General features: G+C 48.3%; 3 protein-coding genes across 4 annotated transcripts; 2 read left to right on the top strand and 1 right to left on the bottom strand.

Moving 5' to 3' along the window:
* Positions 1–758: 758 nt before the first annotated feature.
* Positions 759–6,675, bottom strand: LOC6582009 (cationic amino acid transporter 2). Of its 2 annotated transcripts, none has more exons than XM_015162228.3 (7): positions 5,890–6,665; positions 4,921–5,171; positions 4,568–4,852; positions 4,392–4,496; positions 3,515–4,330; positions 3,175–3,450; positions 759–1,019 (listed from the first exon to the last, which is right to left on the bottom strand). In XM_015162228.3, the coding sequence occupies exons 2-7, from the start codon at positions 5,159–5,161 to the stop codon at positions 919–921; spliced, it is 1,824 nt and encodes a 607-aa protein (XP_015017714.1). In that variant the 5' UTR covers positions 5,162–5,171; positions 5,890–6,665; the 3' UTR covers positions 759–918. The 2 variants fall into 2 exon arrangements, with proteins under 2 accessions (XP_015017714.1, XP_002007722.1); XM_002007686.4 differs by lacking the exon at positions 759–1,019 and adding an exon at positions 1,026–3,083 and having other exon boundaries at positions 5,890–6,675.
* Positions 6,676–8,350: 1,675 nt separating this feature from the next.
* Positions 8,351–10,419, top strand: LOC6582008 (bestrophin-2). Its single transcript, XM_002007685.4, has 3 exons — positions 8,351–8,647; positions 8,709–8,819; positions 8,884–10,419. Exons 1-3 carry the CDS (start codon positions 8,577–8,579, stop codon positions 10,325–10,327), a joined length of 1,626 nt encoding a protein of 541 aa, XP_002007721.1. The 5' UTR covers positions 8,351–8,576; the 3' UTR covers positions 10,328–10,419.
* Positions 10,420–10,765: 346 nt separating this feature from the next.
* On the top strand, positions 10,766–12,849 carry LOC6582007 (bestrophin-4). Its single transcript, XM_002007684.4, has 6 exons — positions 10,766–10,889; positions 10,963–11,073; positions 11,134–11,884; positions 11,943–12,132; positions 12,196–12,348; positions 12,409–12,849. The coding sequence occupies exons 1-6, from the start codon at positions 10,819–10,821 to the stop codon at positions 12,663–12,665; spliced, it is 1,533 nt and encodes a 510-aa protein (XP_002007720.1). The 5' UTR covers positions 10,766–10,818; the 3' UTR covers positions 12,666–12,849.
* The last annotated feature ends 420 nt before the right edge of the window (positions 12,850–13,269 follow it).

Genomic DNA, 13,269 nt, shown 5'->3' with positions numbered 1-13,269 from the left:
CGCAAGGGGAATTGCGTAGACTTCTGAGACTACTGTGCACCATAACAAAGTTAATAATAATAAAGCAGAGCAAAAGGGAGCTGGGCTGACTGGGGTGACGTAGGATGAGCGGAGTGGGATCGCTGGCACGCCCCCACACAGTGATTTCGGTGGATACAGCGGCAGGCAGTGCTGGCAGCAAATGCGATTACAATTTGTTACACTTACACAGCACAAAAAGTGCGACCAACCCCCTGAACGGAGACAGAGACGGAGACGTAGGCAAGGAAACAATGCCGCAGAGTCGCCAGTTGCGGTTATACAAATCTGGAGTCCGGAATCTGGTCTCATCAACCTGACCAGAGAAATGCCCAGAAAACGAGGGCATAAATCAGGCAGCACAGCCTCCAATCGATTGGGTAAAAGGGAAAGCCGAAAGGGGAAAGGGAAAAGGGGAAAGGGCAAGTGGCAAGGGGCCCAGGGGATGTTTTTCAGTCTAATCAAAATCAATGCTAGACCAAAGGGGCATGGACAACTGCACAAGTCTCTTGGCACACTCCAACCCCCAGCCCCGCCTCGATTTCGGTTCTCGTTTTGTCTTGGACGATCAGGAAAACATCAATTAATTTATCAAAGTCAGTGCGCAGACAAGGCCTTCGGGAATTAAACGACAATGACGATCCATTCATGAGTTATTAATAAACTAACGATCGTCTTGGGCTCGTCGCCCGGAAGCGGCTGCTGCAGTTGCTCTCGACATATCCAAAATGCAGTTTGACTTTTATTAATTACAACTAGATTTTTATTTATAACAACAAATTGTTCACATTTATCAAATTGGCTTAGGATACATACATATGTAAATACGCATCGATAGACCTATTCATTAATGAATCAAGTTTTGATTCAGTTCTCTCCATCCGCTTTGATCTTTGCTGCTTAGAACTGTTCGCTATACTTGAGCTTCTGCCAGCCGGCGCGCTGTCTTCGCATCTCCCTATAGCTATTGGGCAGTCCATAGAAAAAGTATATGGAGAGACCTGAATGGATGGGAAATCGAACTGACTGGATTAGTTAAACGTTATAATACTTGGCACACATCATGCACATGCGAAAGATAATACCACTGCAAGATCTTAATTTATAGTTACATAGCTCCTGATGTGCAATTGCCTCACTTAGGGTTTGGTTAATATCACAAGGTTCAATAAGCATAATAGAAACCATTTTCATTCTATAACAAAACTAAATTCTAACTCTGATATTCGTAGCTCGATTGGGATTTTCATTTACATTTTCATTTCATTTCCATTTCAACATATTTCGACCGACATCCGCTGCTATTAATTGGCGTAGAGCACACGTCTAACTCGTCATTTTGTAATTTCAAAATTTCGCAATCGAATTGCTGTGCGCTGTAACCCTAAGCACTTAACATCTAGTATTGCCTCCATTGCACTGACTCACGGCAACAGCTACTCGCTACTATAACAACATTTGATTACAACAGATTAATAGATGGAGTGGGTTAGTGTGTGTGTGTGGGTGTGAGTGTGTGAGTGTGTGTAGCTACTCTTACAGTATGCTACAAAATTGAGAATTGAATTGCAATCCTCTGTAGCCTGGCTCGGCTCATTCAATTGCCGCTTCCTCGACGTACACCGACTGCGGCCTACGGCGCACCACCGCACCACCGTCCGCTCCCGGACGCTGTTGCAGCCGATGCGAGGGTCCCCGCTGTAATATGGCCTCCAATTTCGCTTTGAATGGCACCGGCTCTGACTCGGATTCGGGCTCTGGTTCTGGCTTTGGCCCTGCGAATCCGGATGTGGGCATGAGCGTTGACGGAACCAGAAGCTTCGTATTCTTGGCATCCACGACCAGCTCGCGATTCAAACTGGGTCGCTGTTTGTGCAAACTAATGCTGTTTATGGTCTTGTACAAAACCGGATCGAATTTCGGTGCGCGCGGTATGTGGGCAGCTCCGGGCGCTGCCACGGCTGGCTCGTCAGCATTGGCGCTGGCGCTGGCACTGGCATTGGCATTGGCATTTGCATTACCGTTACCATTACCGTTACTTTTATTATCAGCCTCATCGTCGTCAGTTTTCAGCTCGCGTATGGCTTTCAGCAGCAGCAGGCGGACATCAGTTTCACTTTTCGATTGCTTGAGCTGCGGCCTGCTGGGCTTGGCCTCATCTGCCTCCTCCAGCGGCGCAGGCTCCTCGTTGCGCCTGTGCTTATTGGCATTGGGATTCATTATGATATGGCTCAGGCGATCCTTAAACTTCTCCGAATGCAACGGATCCTCCACCGAGGAGGCAATCGAGGCTTGCGAAGCCACTGAGCTGACAGAGGGAACTCGCCTGAGCTGAGCTCTGAGCTCTACTGGAGTTGGACGAGCCACCACTGCCACCACCTGCGCCCTGTTGGCCTCTCGGCTAGCCCTGGCTGCCTGCAGCTGCTCATAGAAGGCCGAACTATCGAATAGCTCACGCAACATATCGCCAGCCACCTGCCTGCACTCCTCCACCGTGGGCCGCTCCCCCGATCTCTGGCTGCTCACATCGTCGTCATCGCTGCTGCTGCTGTGCACAGTGGCCACAATGGTGGTCTCTATGACACTGGGCAGCAACTCCGAGTCGATGCTGAAGTTGCGCTCAAAGATCTGCTGCTCGTCCAGCTGCTGCTGCTGCGAGTCCTCTGCATCGAGCACATCGTCCAGCATGGCTATCACTGAGCGCTCGTCCTCGGCCTCGTTGGTGCTCTGGGTGCTCCTCGAATGGACACTCTTCGTGTCCTCAACGAAAAATATTTTGCCATTGGCATTTTTGTGCTCCTTCAGTTCATCGACCACCTCGCTTAGATTCTGAATTTCATCCAAGCTGCTCGAGTTTCGCTTAATCTGCGTTTCATTTGTAATCGTGCTCTGCTTGGATGGATGCCCAAACCCATTGCCATTGCTATTGCCATTGGCATTGCAGGGCGCCGGGGGTTGCTCGTTGGGCATTTTTAGCGCCCTGTAGAACGCAAGGCGTTCGGGATTACGTTTGGTGGGATCTTTGATGTCATAGAGACACCAGCATGCAAGATATATGGGAATACCTAAGGCATTACGGTTAGTGGAACATGCATTAGTCAAAGGCTACGCAAAGTAACATGCAACAATGAATTGGGAGCTGAGCTAGCGACTCACCCACAATCATCCAGACGCCGAAGCGTATCCAGGTCCAGCTATCCAGCTGCAGCATGAGATAAATATTAATAAAGATGCTAATCGCCGGCACCACGGGCACGAAGGGCACCCGGAAGAGGCGACTGTGCGCCTCGCGTGGCTGCAGGCAGATAAGCAGGAGCACCACGGCAATCAGCAGGATGAGCAGAATAAGCAGAGTCAAGGCCCAGGGCTTCTGGGACCTGATGGCGGGATAAGCCTGCATGAGCAGCACTCCTAGACCCAGGGAGAGCAGACCTGAGGAGTAGACAAGAGATTAGAGTAAAGCTGTTGCCGCCTCCTGCTCGCTGAGTGCACCTACAGAACAGAGTTGTCAGCACGCCCACGATGCGCGTGGAGATCTGATTGGGCTCCGGCACGCGATGCACATTGAAGAGCTGAGTGCACATCGAGCTCCAGGTGAAGCGCGTGCTGCGCGTTGTCAGCGACGTCGTCTCGGAGATGGCCGCCGTGGGCGACGTCTGCTCCTCGGCGTCGCAGTACTCCATATAGCGCAAAATGGTGATGGAGATGGCCACGACGCTGTAGGCCAGCAGAGTGCCAATGGAGAGCAGGTTGACCAGCTGCGCCAGGTCGAACAGGCCCGCAATGAGGGCCGTGAAGAGCGCTGCCACAATGGAGCCCGTCACGGGCACCTGGAAGCGCGGACTGACCTTGCCCAGAAAGCGAAACAGCAGGCCATCCTGTGCCATGGAGTACATGACTCTGGGCAGGGGAAAGAGCGCGCCAAACAGACTGGCCAGCAGGCCAACCAAACCACCGATTGTAACGATCCACATGGCCACCGGCCAGCCGACATACTCGAAGGCGTAGGGCAGCGGGGCGTTGACGTCCTGCTCGTAGTAAGGCAGCATCAGGGTCAGCACAGTGGAGACGCCAAAGTAGCAGAGGAAGATGATGAGCAGCGAGAGCAGAATGGAGCGCGGTATGTTCTTGCGCGGATGGCGCACCTCCTCGCCCGTGGTGGCAATGCAGTCGAAGCCCACGAAGCCAAAGAAGCAGGTGGCGGCGCCTCGCAATGTGCCCTCAAAGCCAAATGGAAAGAAGCCGCCATTGCCTATGTTGGTGGCATTCTCAGGCGGAGTCGATGCATCCACGGTCCAGTTGCTGAAGTCGGCTACAAGAAAAAACAAATTCCAATTAGCTGATAGGGTCAAGGGTCGAGTCCCTCGAGCTACCTTTGATGGCGCCAGCGATGATGACGAAGCCCAAGATGAAGATATTCACGCACGTGACAAAGTTGTTGGCCATCGCAGAGGTCTCCACGCCAAAGGCCAGGGCAACTGCAAAGAGTGCGAATCAGAATGATTCTCATTCACCAAATATTCCATGCCAGAATCTAGAGGCAACTCACCGCCAAAGACGACGACCAGGCCAAAGGCGAGGAAATCAAAGTAGCTGCCCAGAAAGCTGACGTGCATGGGCGCCGCCTCGGCGAAGCTCTGCTTCAGCGTATCATTGAGCAGCGTGTCCAGGTAGAGGCTGATGCCGCGACACACGCTCGCCGTGCCAATCACATACTCCAGCATCAGATTCCAGCCAATGACAAAGGCCACAAACTCGCCAATGCACACATAGCTGTAGACGTAGGCGGAGCCCGCCTTGGGCACGCGCGCTCCGAATTCCGCATAGCAGATGCCTAGAATTGAAGGGATTCACTTGCGTCAGTCGATGATTTTGCATAGGCTTGCTCAGCTGTTTACTCACCTGCCAGAAGGGAGGCCAGTGCGGCTATGGCAAAGGACAGCATCACCGAGGGGCCCGCCTGATCCTTGGCTATTTGGCCGGCCAGCACATAGACGCCCGCGCCCAGGGTCGAGCCCACGCCCAGTGCCGTGAGATCCCACAGGCCCAGGACGCGATTCAGCTTGCTCTCGCCCTCGTTGCCATCCGGTGCCAGGTGCTTGCGGCGTGTTAGAACCTTCCACGCCGAATATTGCTGAACCATGCTGGTATCTCTGCGAACGAAAGTTCATTAAACCACAAATATTCCATCTATCTAAGTCTTGGCTTAGGGTTCAAGTCGTGCAGCCCCAACTGCCAAGATCATGTGCATGATGCGACTCGGACTCGGACCCACATCTTGCATTGTCCCAGTCGCTTATCAATTCATTATTTAATTATACAAATTATTGAGCTCAAATTGCAATCAAATCGCCTTTGTGCTGCAGCTCAGACAGCAGAGCTCAGCCTGGCGATACTAGATTCAAATCATTTGAATATGACGCAGAGGGAAAATTACTTAGACTTCTTCTCCGACTTCTTAGGCAAACAGCGCAAAGTTTGTCTTGTTGTCGTTAGTTTTCCTTGAGTTAAAGTTGTTTCTTTCCCCTGGCTTTTTGTGATAAGAAAATCGTCGTTTCTTGAGTTAGTCTTCGTCTGCTTTTGGCTTATCCAATGACTAAGGTAGCTAACTGATAAGCATAGATGCTCAACTATTTGGCTCTAAGGCCACTTTGCTGCGGTCTATTTACACTGCTGCTTCCTCTTCATATTGCTGATTATAAAGATAATGATGTGGGTCTAGGTAAGTGCAGGCTCTACTATGTCGAATGAAGAGTTATATATAGGCAAATGTATCTGTGTGTTTGTGTGTGTGTGTGAGTTTTATATAATAATTAATCATAGTTTAAGTATTTGCCAATTATCTAGTACATGGCTAATTAGTTGACTTACCAACTTGGAAACAGTTGCCGACTGTTGCTGCAATTGCTGCAAACTCTGTGCAAATATTTGAGTTGGCCGGATTGAGAGCTCGTATTCTCGAGTGTATTCGAAGCGTATTCACAGTTGATTCGAAATTCGCGACAACACAACTGGCAGAGTCCGTGCTCTGAATGCGTCTGCCGAGCGGACGTCGAGTTACAGCCGCGAATTTGTATTGTTCTTTAAGATAAGAAGACGGCAAATAGAGCGAGCGAGCGAGCGTGCGTGTGTGTGTGAGAGAGAGTGAGAGAGTGAGAGAGATTGGGAGAGATGGGTAGAGTGCGCCTCGAGCATCAGATACTGATAAGAGATGCAAAAGCGCCGCCAGAGCAGCCGAATGAGAGCAAAGCAACGGTAAACAACATTTAAAACTACAAATGCTGCAGGTAACTCGTTGATAAACAGAGTGAGAAAGAGAGAGAAAGAGAGAGGGAGAGAGGAGGCAGCGGTGATAGCGACGGGGAGTTAGTAAATTAGCAGGTATAAACGATGCGGATGCTGTGACGTCTTCGAACGATCTCGATTGTCTCGACTCGAGTCAGCCTCTCAGCTGTGGCAGCAGGTGCAGCGCCTCGCCCCTCGCTGGCAGCCGAGCCCGAAACTCATGTACGCGTATTGTTATTTATGTTGTTGAGATAAGATTGTTGTGTTGTATGTCTCGTATTGATTTGCTGCTTTATTTCCGATCTGATGAGTCGAGGCCTCAGCGCCCGTTGCTGTTGACGGCGGCTATTGACGCGCTCAGCGAATAACGTTAACTGAAACTAGGTGATAATAAACAGTTGCCTATATCGCCCACTCCAGCCGCCGTCGCAGCAGCAACAACATCAACTACAATATCAGTCAACAGAGAGAGCGAGAGAGAGTGGGAGAGAGTGGGAGAGAAAGAGAGAGGGAGAGAACGAGAGAGTGGGCGTGAGACTAAGCTGCCTTCATGTCAGCTCTTAAATAGCACTTCAGCCTGGTCATAAATATTTGCTTTACTTTATTTTATGGGTCAGCTAAAAACGAGTTGAGCGATATTTATAGATGGAGCATTAATTCCCTTAATGCACTTCCAAAAATAGCCAAAGCTCTTCCAGCTCTAGATCGACTAGACATTTCCGAAATTTAATTATATCATAATTCAGCCATCTATATGGGAGTTCGACTAAAATTCTGTCATTGGCGCAGACTAGATTTGTTGAGCTGCCAAATGCAATCTTCACATTCTCAAGTGTCAAACTCATGCACAATAAGTGATTTTAATTAACATTTATACACATACACACATATATATATATATTGTAATAAAATGCTTAATTTATGAATGCTGATAATGCTGATGAGATACGTGGACAGACATTGGCTTGTCAAATCGAGGCATTGATTATTTAGATTTTATCGCAGATTTACGAAAACACAAATTCAATTGAGTTGTCTCAAAAGTGATGCAACAAATTTTACAATGGCAACGCCCACAACCCCGCCCGCCCACTCTTGGCACTTGTTATTGTTGTTTGTGAAATACTGTTATTTCTCATATGCTTGATAAACGCTTCGCTAATAGCAACAATTAAATTATCTATAAACTGATTACGCGCATTAATAAAGCGAGGCGATCTACGCCCTAGCTTTTATAGCTATTCGTCACATGGGATTATACACTGAAAGAAACTAGCTGGAGATGAACGAAAAAATAAAGTAAATCAAAGTTCATGTTTAAGTGAAATTTATATTATTATTTTATTTTGGTTTAGTTGAGTATAATTTATTCATTTTTATTTTTTTTTTAAATATAGTTTAGTTTCATCTGTCGCACTTTGCTCAGTGCATGCGTCACGTTAAGGCAGTCACACTCAACAGTCACAGGCTAAACAATCAGAAGTAGCTCAGCCATTCCGCATACATATATATATATATATATATATATATACGTATATAATATATACACAGAGTATGAGTACTCACACTTGAAGTCAGCGTCACAATCGTAATCGTAATCACAATCGAACAATACATTTGTACCTTGCTGATAAGACACTCGCAATACTCTTCACACTTTCACTCAAAGCACATGATACGATCGGATCAGGGCCGGGCGCGCAAAGGGGGGATTCTAAATCACGCAACTCCCGTCGTAGATGAGGGGCATTAAAATTTTATTACCCCAACGTAGCTACCTGCTAAGTAAATTCCCTTCCCCCCCACACACACACACATAAGCAACAGATTTGGGTTACCCAGGTGCCGGAAATTCTCGGCACATGTGGCTGAGATTGCGAATTGCCAATTTGCAATTGTCGACAACAAATATGAAGAGTTCAATTCAAATAGTTATTGGCCACAAAAGCGCAAATTTGACTGCCTGAAAGGAAATCTGAATTCATCCATTGTAATACATAATTCTATGTAGCAATCTATCGAATTAGTATAATAATGAGGTAAAAAGTACTGCCTTTCTATGCGATTTTCAAAGCCAACTTTCTCGCCTCTATCGACTAACCTTAGTTGGCTTTTCCCTCTATGCGATTCTCAAAACCAACTAACTTAATTCCCAGCCTGGCGTAGCTCTATCGACTAACCTTAGTTGGCCTTTTACTCTGTGCCTGAACTTTAGCTCAAATCATTTGCAGCTGCTTCAGTCGACTTAATCCGTTTTCCGAGCGTGTTCAAACATGACTGTTTCCTATACCGCCGAGGTAGCAACGTGCCGTCGCTTTGGCTGCTTCTGGAAGCTGCTGGGCAGGTAGGTCGCAGCTGAATACATATCGCAGGCAGTGTAAAATCTCTGGCTAACAATCGCTTAGGTGGCGTGCAAGCATTTACAAGCTAATTTGGGCCGATCTGCTGGTGTTCCTGATTGCCTTCTATGCCACGGCTTTCTTGTATCGTTACGGCCTTTGGGGAAAGGGCAAACGGTTAGCAGAACTCTCCACTTCCAGTCCTTTACATAACACTTTTAATCCAACCTCAACCATTTAGTATTTTTGAAGATATTGTGGACTATTGCCGCAGCTACGCAGCCCTGATACCGCTCTCCTTTGTGCTGGGTTTCTACGTGGCCATCATCGTGGAGCGCTGGTGGAATCAGTACATTACCGTGCCCTGGCCGGATCCACTGGCCGTGTATGTGAGCGCCTTGGTGCGTGGCCAGGACGAGCATGGCCGACTGATGCGTCGCACCATCATGCGCTACGTGTGCCTCTCGCTGACCATGGTGCTCACCATGATATCGCCGGGCATCAAGCGCCGCTTTCCCACCTACGACTTCTTCATAACCACGGGCCTGCTCAACCATAACGAGGCACTCATCATCACCAAAATGGACGAAAAGTTTCCGAAGCACTCGAAGTACTGGATGCCCCTCATGTGGGCCTCCAGCGTCATGACGCGCGCCCGCAAGGAGGGCCGCATCTGGGATGACTTCTCGCTCAAGTCGATGATCGACGAGCTGAACAAGTTCCGGGCGGGCTGCAATATGCTCACCCACTACGACATGATCAGTGTGCCGCTGGTCTACACACAGGTGGTGACTCTGGCTGTCTACGCCTATTTCGTGGCTGCCATTTTCGGGAATCAGTACATCGGGAAAAGGGATAGCAATATTGTTAACTATTATTTTCCTTTGCTTAGCACGCTGGAGTTTTTCTTCTTCATGGGCTGGCTAAAGGTGGCCGAGACGCTGATTTGCCCGTTCGGCGACGACGACGATGACTTCGAGCTCAACTGGGTGATCGATCGCAATCTGCAGGTCAGCTATCTGATTGTGGACGAGATGCACAACGACCATCCAACCCTAGTGCGCGATCAATACTGGGACGAGGTTTTCCCCAACGAGCTGCCATATGCCGATGAGTCGCAACGTCAGAATCCGCCCGAGGCATCAACCGCCAAGCTGGACCTCTCCAAGATCACATCTTCACAGCTGCCCAAGCGCACTGAGAGCGATACGAGCGAGCGCGACTTTACGGAGTTCGATGCCGAGGATGAGACGGTCAAGAGCAGCGAGCTGCGCATTAAGTTCGCATCGCTTCGTTTCAACATTCATCGCAGCTCGTCGTCCATTTCCATGCTCGACAATGAGCCGAGCATTGATCAACCCATGGCGGAGGAGGGCGAAGGCGATGAGGAGGAGACTTTTTACGAGTCGGATCACTTGCTGTCGCGTGGCACGAGCAAAGACGACTTCGACCGGCTGCGCGAGGAGCGCGAGCGCGAACGCCATTCCCGGCAATTGCAGCATGCAGCCATGACCTTTGACCTGTTGAAGGGTGAACTGAAACACCTGCCCGACTCAGCCAATCCATCGGATGTTGAGCTGCCCCCCGAAAGCCCGCCCAGTGACAACATTCCGTATCCCTCTGCTGAGCACGAAGCTCAAACTGAGAAGAGCTATATGCACAAAATGAAGGATCAGCAACAATAAACAAACATTAAAGACTTGTTTAACATTTATATGTTATAATTAAATCACATTCTACATATGTTCAAAATAATAATTGAATAATTAATTGAAAACTGAAATAATATTTATATTTTACTAGAGCTAGCTAGCTGTAAAGAAATGGGTAAAAGGTTAGGATATGCATTAATAAATAAAGCAGCTTTTCCTAGCCTTTTCCCGATTGGAAGAAATATAGGAAGTTCCAAATATTCATACTTTTTGACCATTGAGGTTATCCTTGCAAAATCAAGAAGAAATGTGTATAAATATTTTTAATTATTTCATTTGAAATCAGCGAGCGTACAGAGATGGCTTAACGGCTGGACCATCTCGCCATCTGACGCTCAACTCAGTCTGCACATCTATTAATATGATATTCAGAGCTTATCACAGAGTAGGCCTTCAAAAAGTTTCTGCTTTGTTTTATTATTGCCTTTCCTTTTTTTTTTTTTGCAATTTGAAGCGCTTTAATCATGACTGTTACCTATACGGCGGACGTTAGTTCTACAAGGTTTATAAGCAACTTTTTGCGCTTATTGCTTAGGTAAGTATCCTGTGTATCCTGTGAGGTAAGGCAACTGTGAGTGCGGCCTAACATTGCCTTCCATTGCCTACAGATGGCGCGGCAGCATCTACAAGCTGATGTGGGTTGACTTGCTTGTGTTTGTATGCATTTATGCGCTCCTGGCGTTCATTTATCGAGTTTGTCTCAACAGTACACTGCGCAAGTAAGCTATCATTTGGTCTATTAGCCAGCCGACTTTGCTCAGCTATTGTCAATCTTTCAGCGGCTTCGAGTATGCTGTGATGTACTGCAACAGCCAGTTGAACCTGATACCACTGTCCTTTGTGATGGGCTACTTTGTGGCCATTGTGATGACGCGCTGGTGGGAGCAGTATACGACGATTCCGTGGCCGGACTCAATAGCCACGCTGATCAGCTGCAGCGTGCACGGCTTTGACGATCGTGCCCGGGCCATGCGGCGCACAATCATGCGCTATGTCTGCCTCTGCCAGACAATCGTCTTCACGATGATCTCGCCCAGCGTCAAGAAGCGTTTCCCCACCTACAATCAAATCATCGAGGCGGGCCTGCTGCAGGAGAACGAGAAGCAGATCATTGAGACGCTGGATCTGGCCTTTCCCCACTATCCCAAGCACTGGATGCCGATCGTGTGGGCTGCCAGCATTGTGATGCGCGCCCGCAGAGAGAACAAGATCCGGGACGACTACGCCGTAAAGACGATCATCGATGAGCTGAATCGCTTTCGCGGCCTATGCGGCTTCCTGCTGTACTACGACTGGGTGAGCGTGCCGCTGGTCTACACCCAGGTGGTCACCCTGGCCACCTACACGTTCTTCCTGTGCAGCGTCATTGGCTCGCAGTGGATAGATAATCCGCAGAGTCCCACGGCCAGCAATCTGGTCGTGAAATACTTTCCGATACTGAGCATACTGCGCTTCTTCTTCTACATGGGCTGGCTGAAGGTGGCCGAGTCGCTGATAAATCCCTTCGGAGAAGACGATGATGACTTCGAGGTGACTATGCCCAAGAGTCTGCATATATGTGCAAGGATTTATGGACCTTCTCTTACAGGTCAATTGGATGATCGATCGCAATTTGACGGTTTCTTACCTGATTGTGGACGAAATGCACCAGGAGCATCCTGAGCTGCTCAAGGATCAATACTGGGACGAGGTGTTCCCCAACGAGCTGCCCTACATAGACGAATCCAAACGCACTGCGCCACCTGTACATTCCACAGCCAAACTGATTCCATCCCTGGGTAAGTCTCGATGCGGTTATTGAGGTTAGTCTTCTCTATTGAGTCTCTGGCCTCTGCACTCAGATAACAAACTGGGCTTCTATATGCCGCAGTCGTCGCCCAGTCTGTTGAGTCAGAACACGTCATCGCAGATGGACATGACGACCTCGCTGCAAAGGCTGCGAGAGATCCTCAAGAGGCAGAATGAGTCCGAGGACAAGCAGAGCAGCACCAGCAGTGAGTATCAATTGGATATAACTATAGGGCATATATAATGCTGTATATCGGCCCACGCAGTGAATCTGGAGGAGTTGATCGAGCAGCGCCATAGGGAGAAACGTGAGCGACTGCGTCATCGATTCCTCAACATGAACAAGCCGTCCTCGAGTGGGCGTGGCTATGTGGTTACGGTACTGCGTCCGCCCACGCCGCGCACCAGCCAGCGCTCCCTCATCGAGGAGGAGAACGAGGAAGAGGAGGAGCAACGCGAGGAGGAACAGACCAAGGAGCCAGACTCCGATGCGGCCAACAAGAAGCCGGATAAATACGAGTGAAACATAAACCCAGGCGATGCAAATTAAATCGTATCAAAGCACGCACAACTACTACTGCACTAATTGTTATTGATGGGTTGAGATACACAGTTTGATGTTGTTGTTGTTATTGCTGTTGTTGATGTGCTCTATACAATAATTTATTAACTCTTTGCCTCGGCTCTGGCATCTGACAAAAATAACACATGAAATGGCTCATTGTTTGCATTAACATATCTGAACATCTGAAAATCTGACACGACGCGTGTTATTATCTTACTTTTTTTTTCAGTTTTTCCATTTTCCATTTTACAAGCAGCTGCTGCTGGGAGTGAGTGGTGCTTGGGTAAATAAAATATAAATATTAAATAAATTGTAATGACAGCCGCTATTTATGAAACTTTCAAAATTGTATTATTTTTAATGCGCGCTTGTAATGTGGTTGAATGCGGTTCGATTCAGTTTGCCATTTAACTCATTTGGGTGTTGACTTTGCTGTTGCTGTTGTTGTCATCGTTGTTGTTGCTGCTGCTGTTGCTGTTGTTTTTCACATGTACTTTGTGTGTGAGTGTGCGTGTGTGTGCATATACCCTGTGCCAATCAGTCAATTTTTAATAATTGCACA

Source organism: Drosophila mojavensis, unplaced genomic scaffold (assembly GCF_018153725.1).
Source record: "Drosophila mojavensis isolate 15081-1352.22 unplaced genomic scaffold, ASM1815372v1 contig_74, whole genome shotgun sequence".
Classification (NCBI taxonomy): Eukaryota; Metazoa; Arthropoda; class Insecta; order Diptera; family Drosophilidae; genus Drosophila; species Drosophila mojavensis.
The sequence above is the reverse complement of the archived record's forward strand: the minus strand, read 5'-3'. Positions and strand labels throughout refer to the sequence as shown.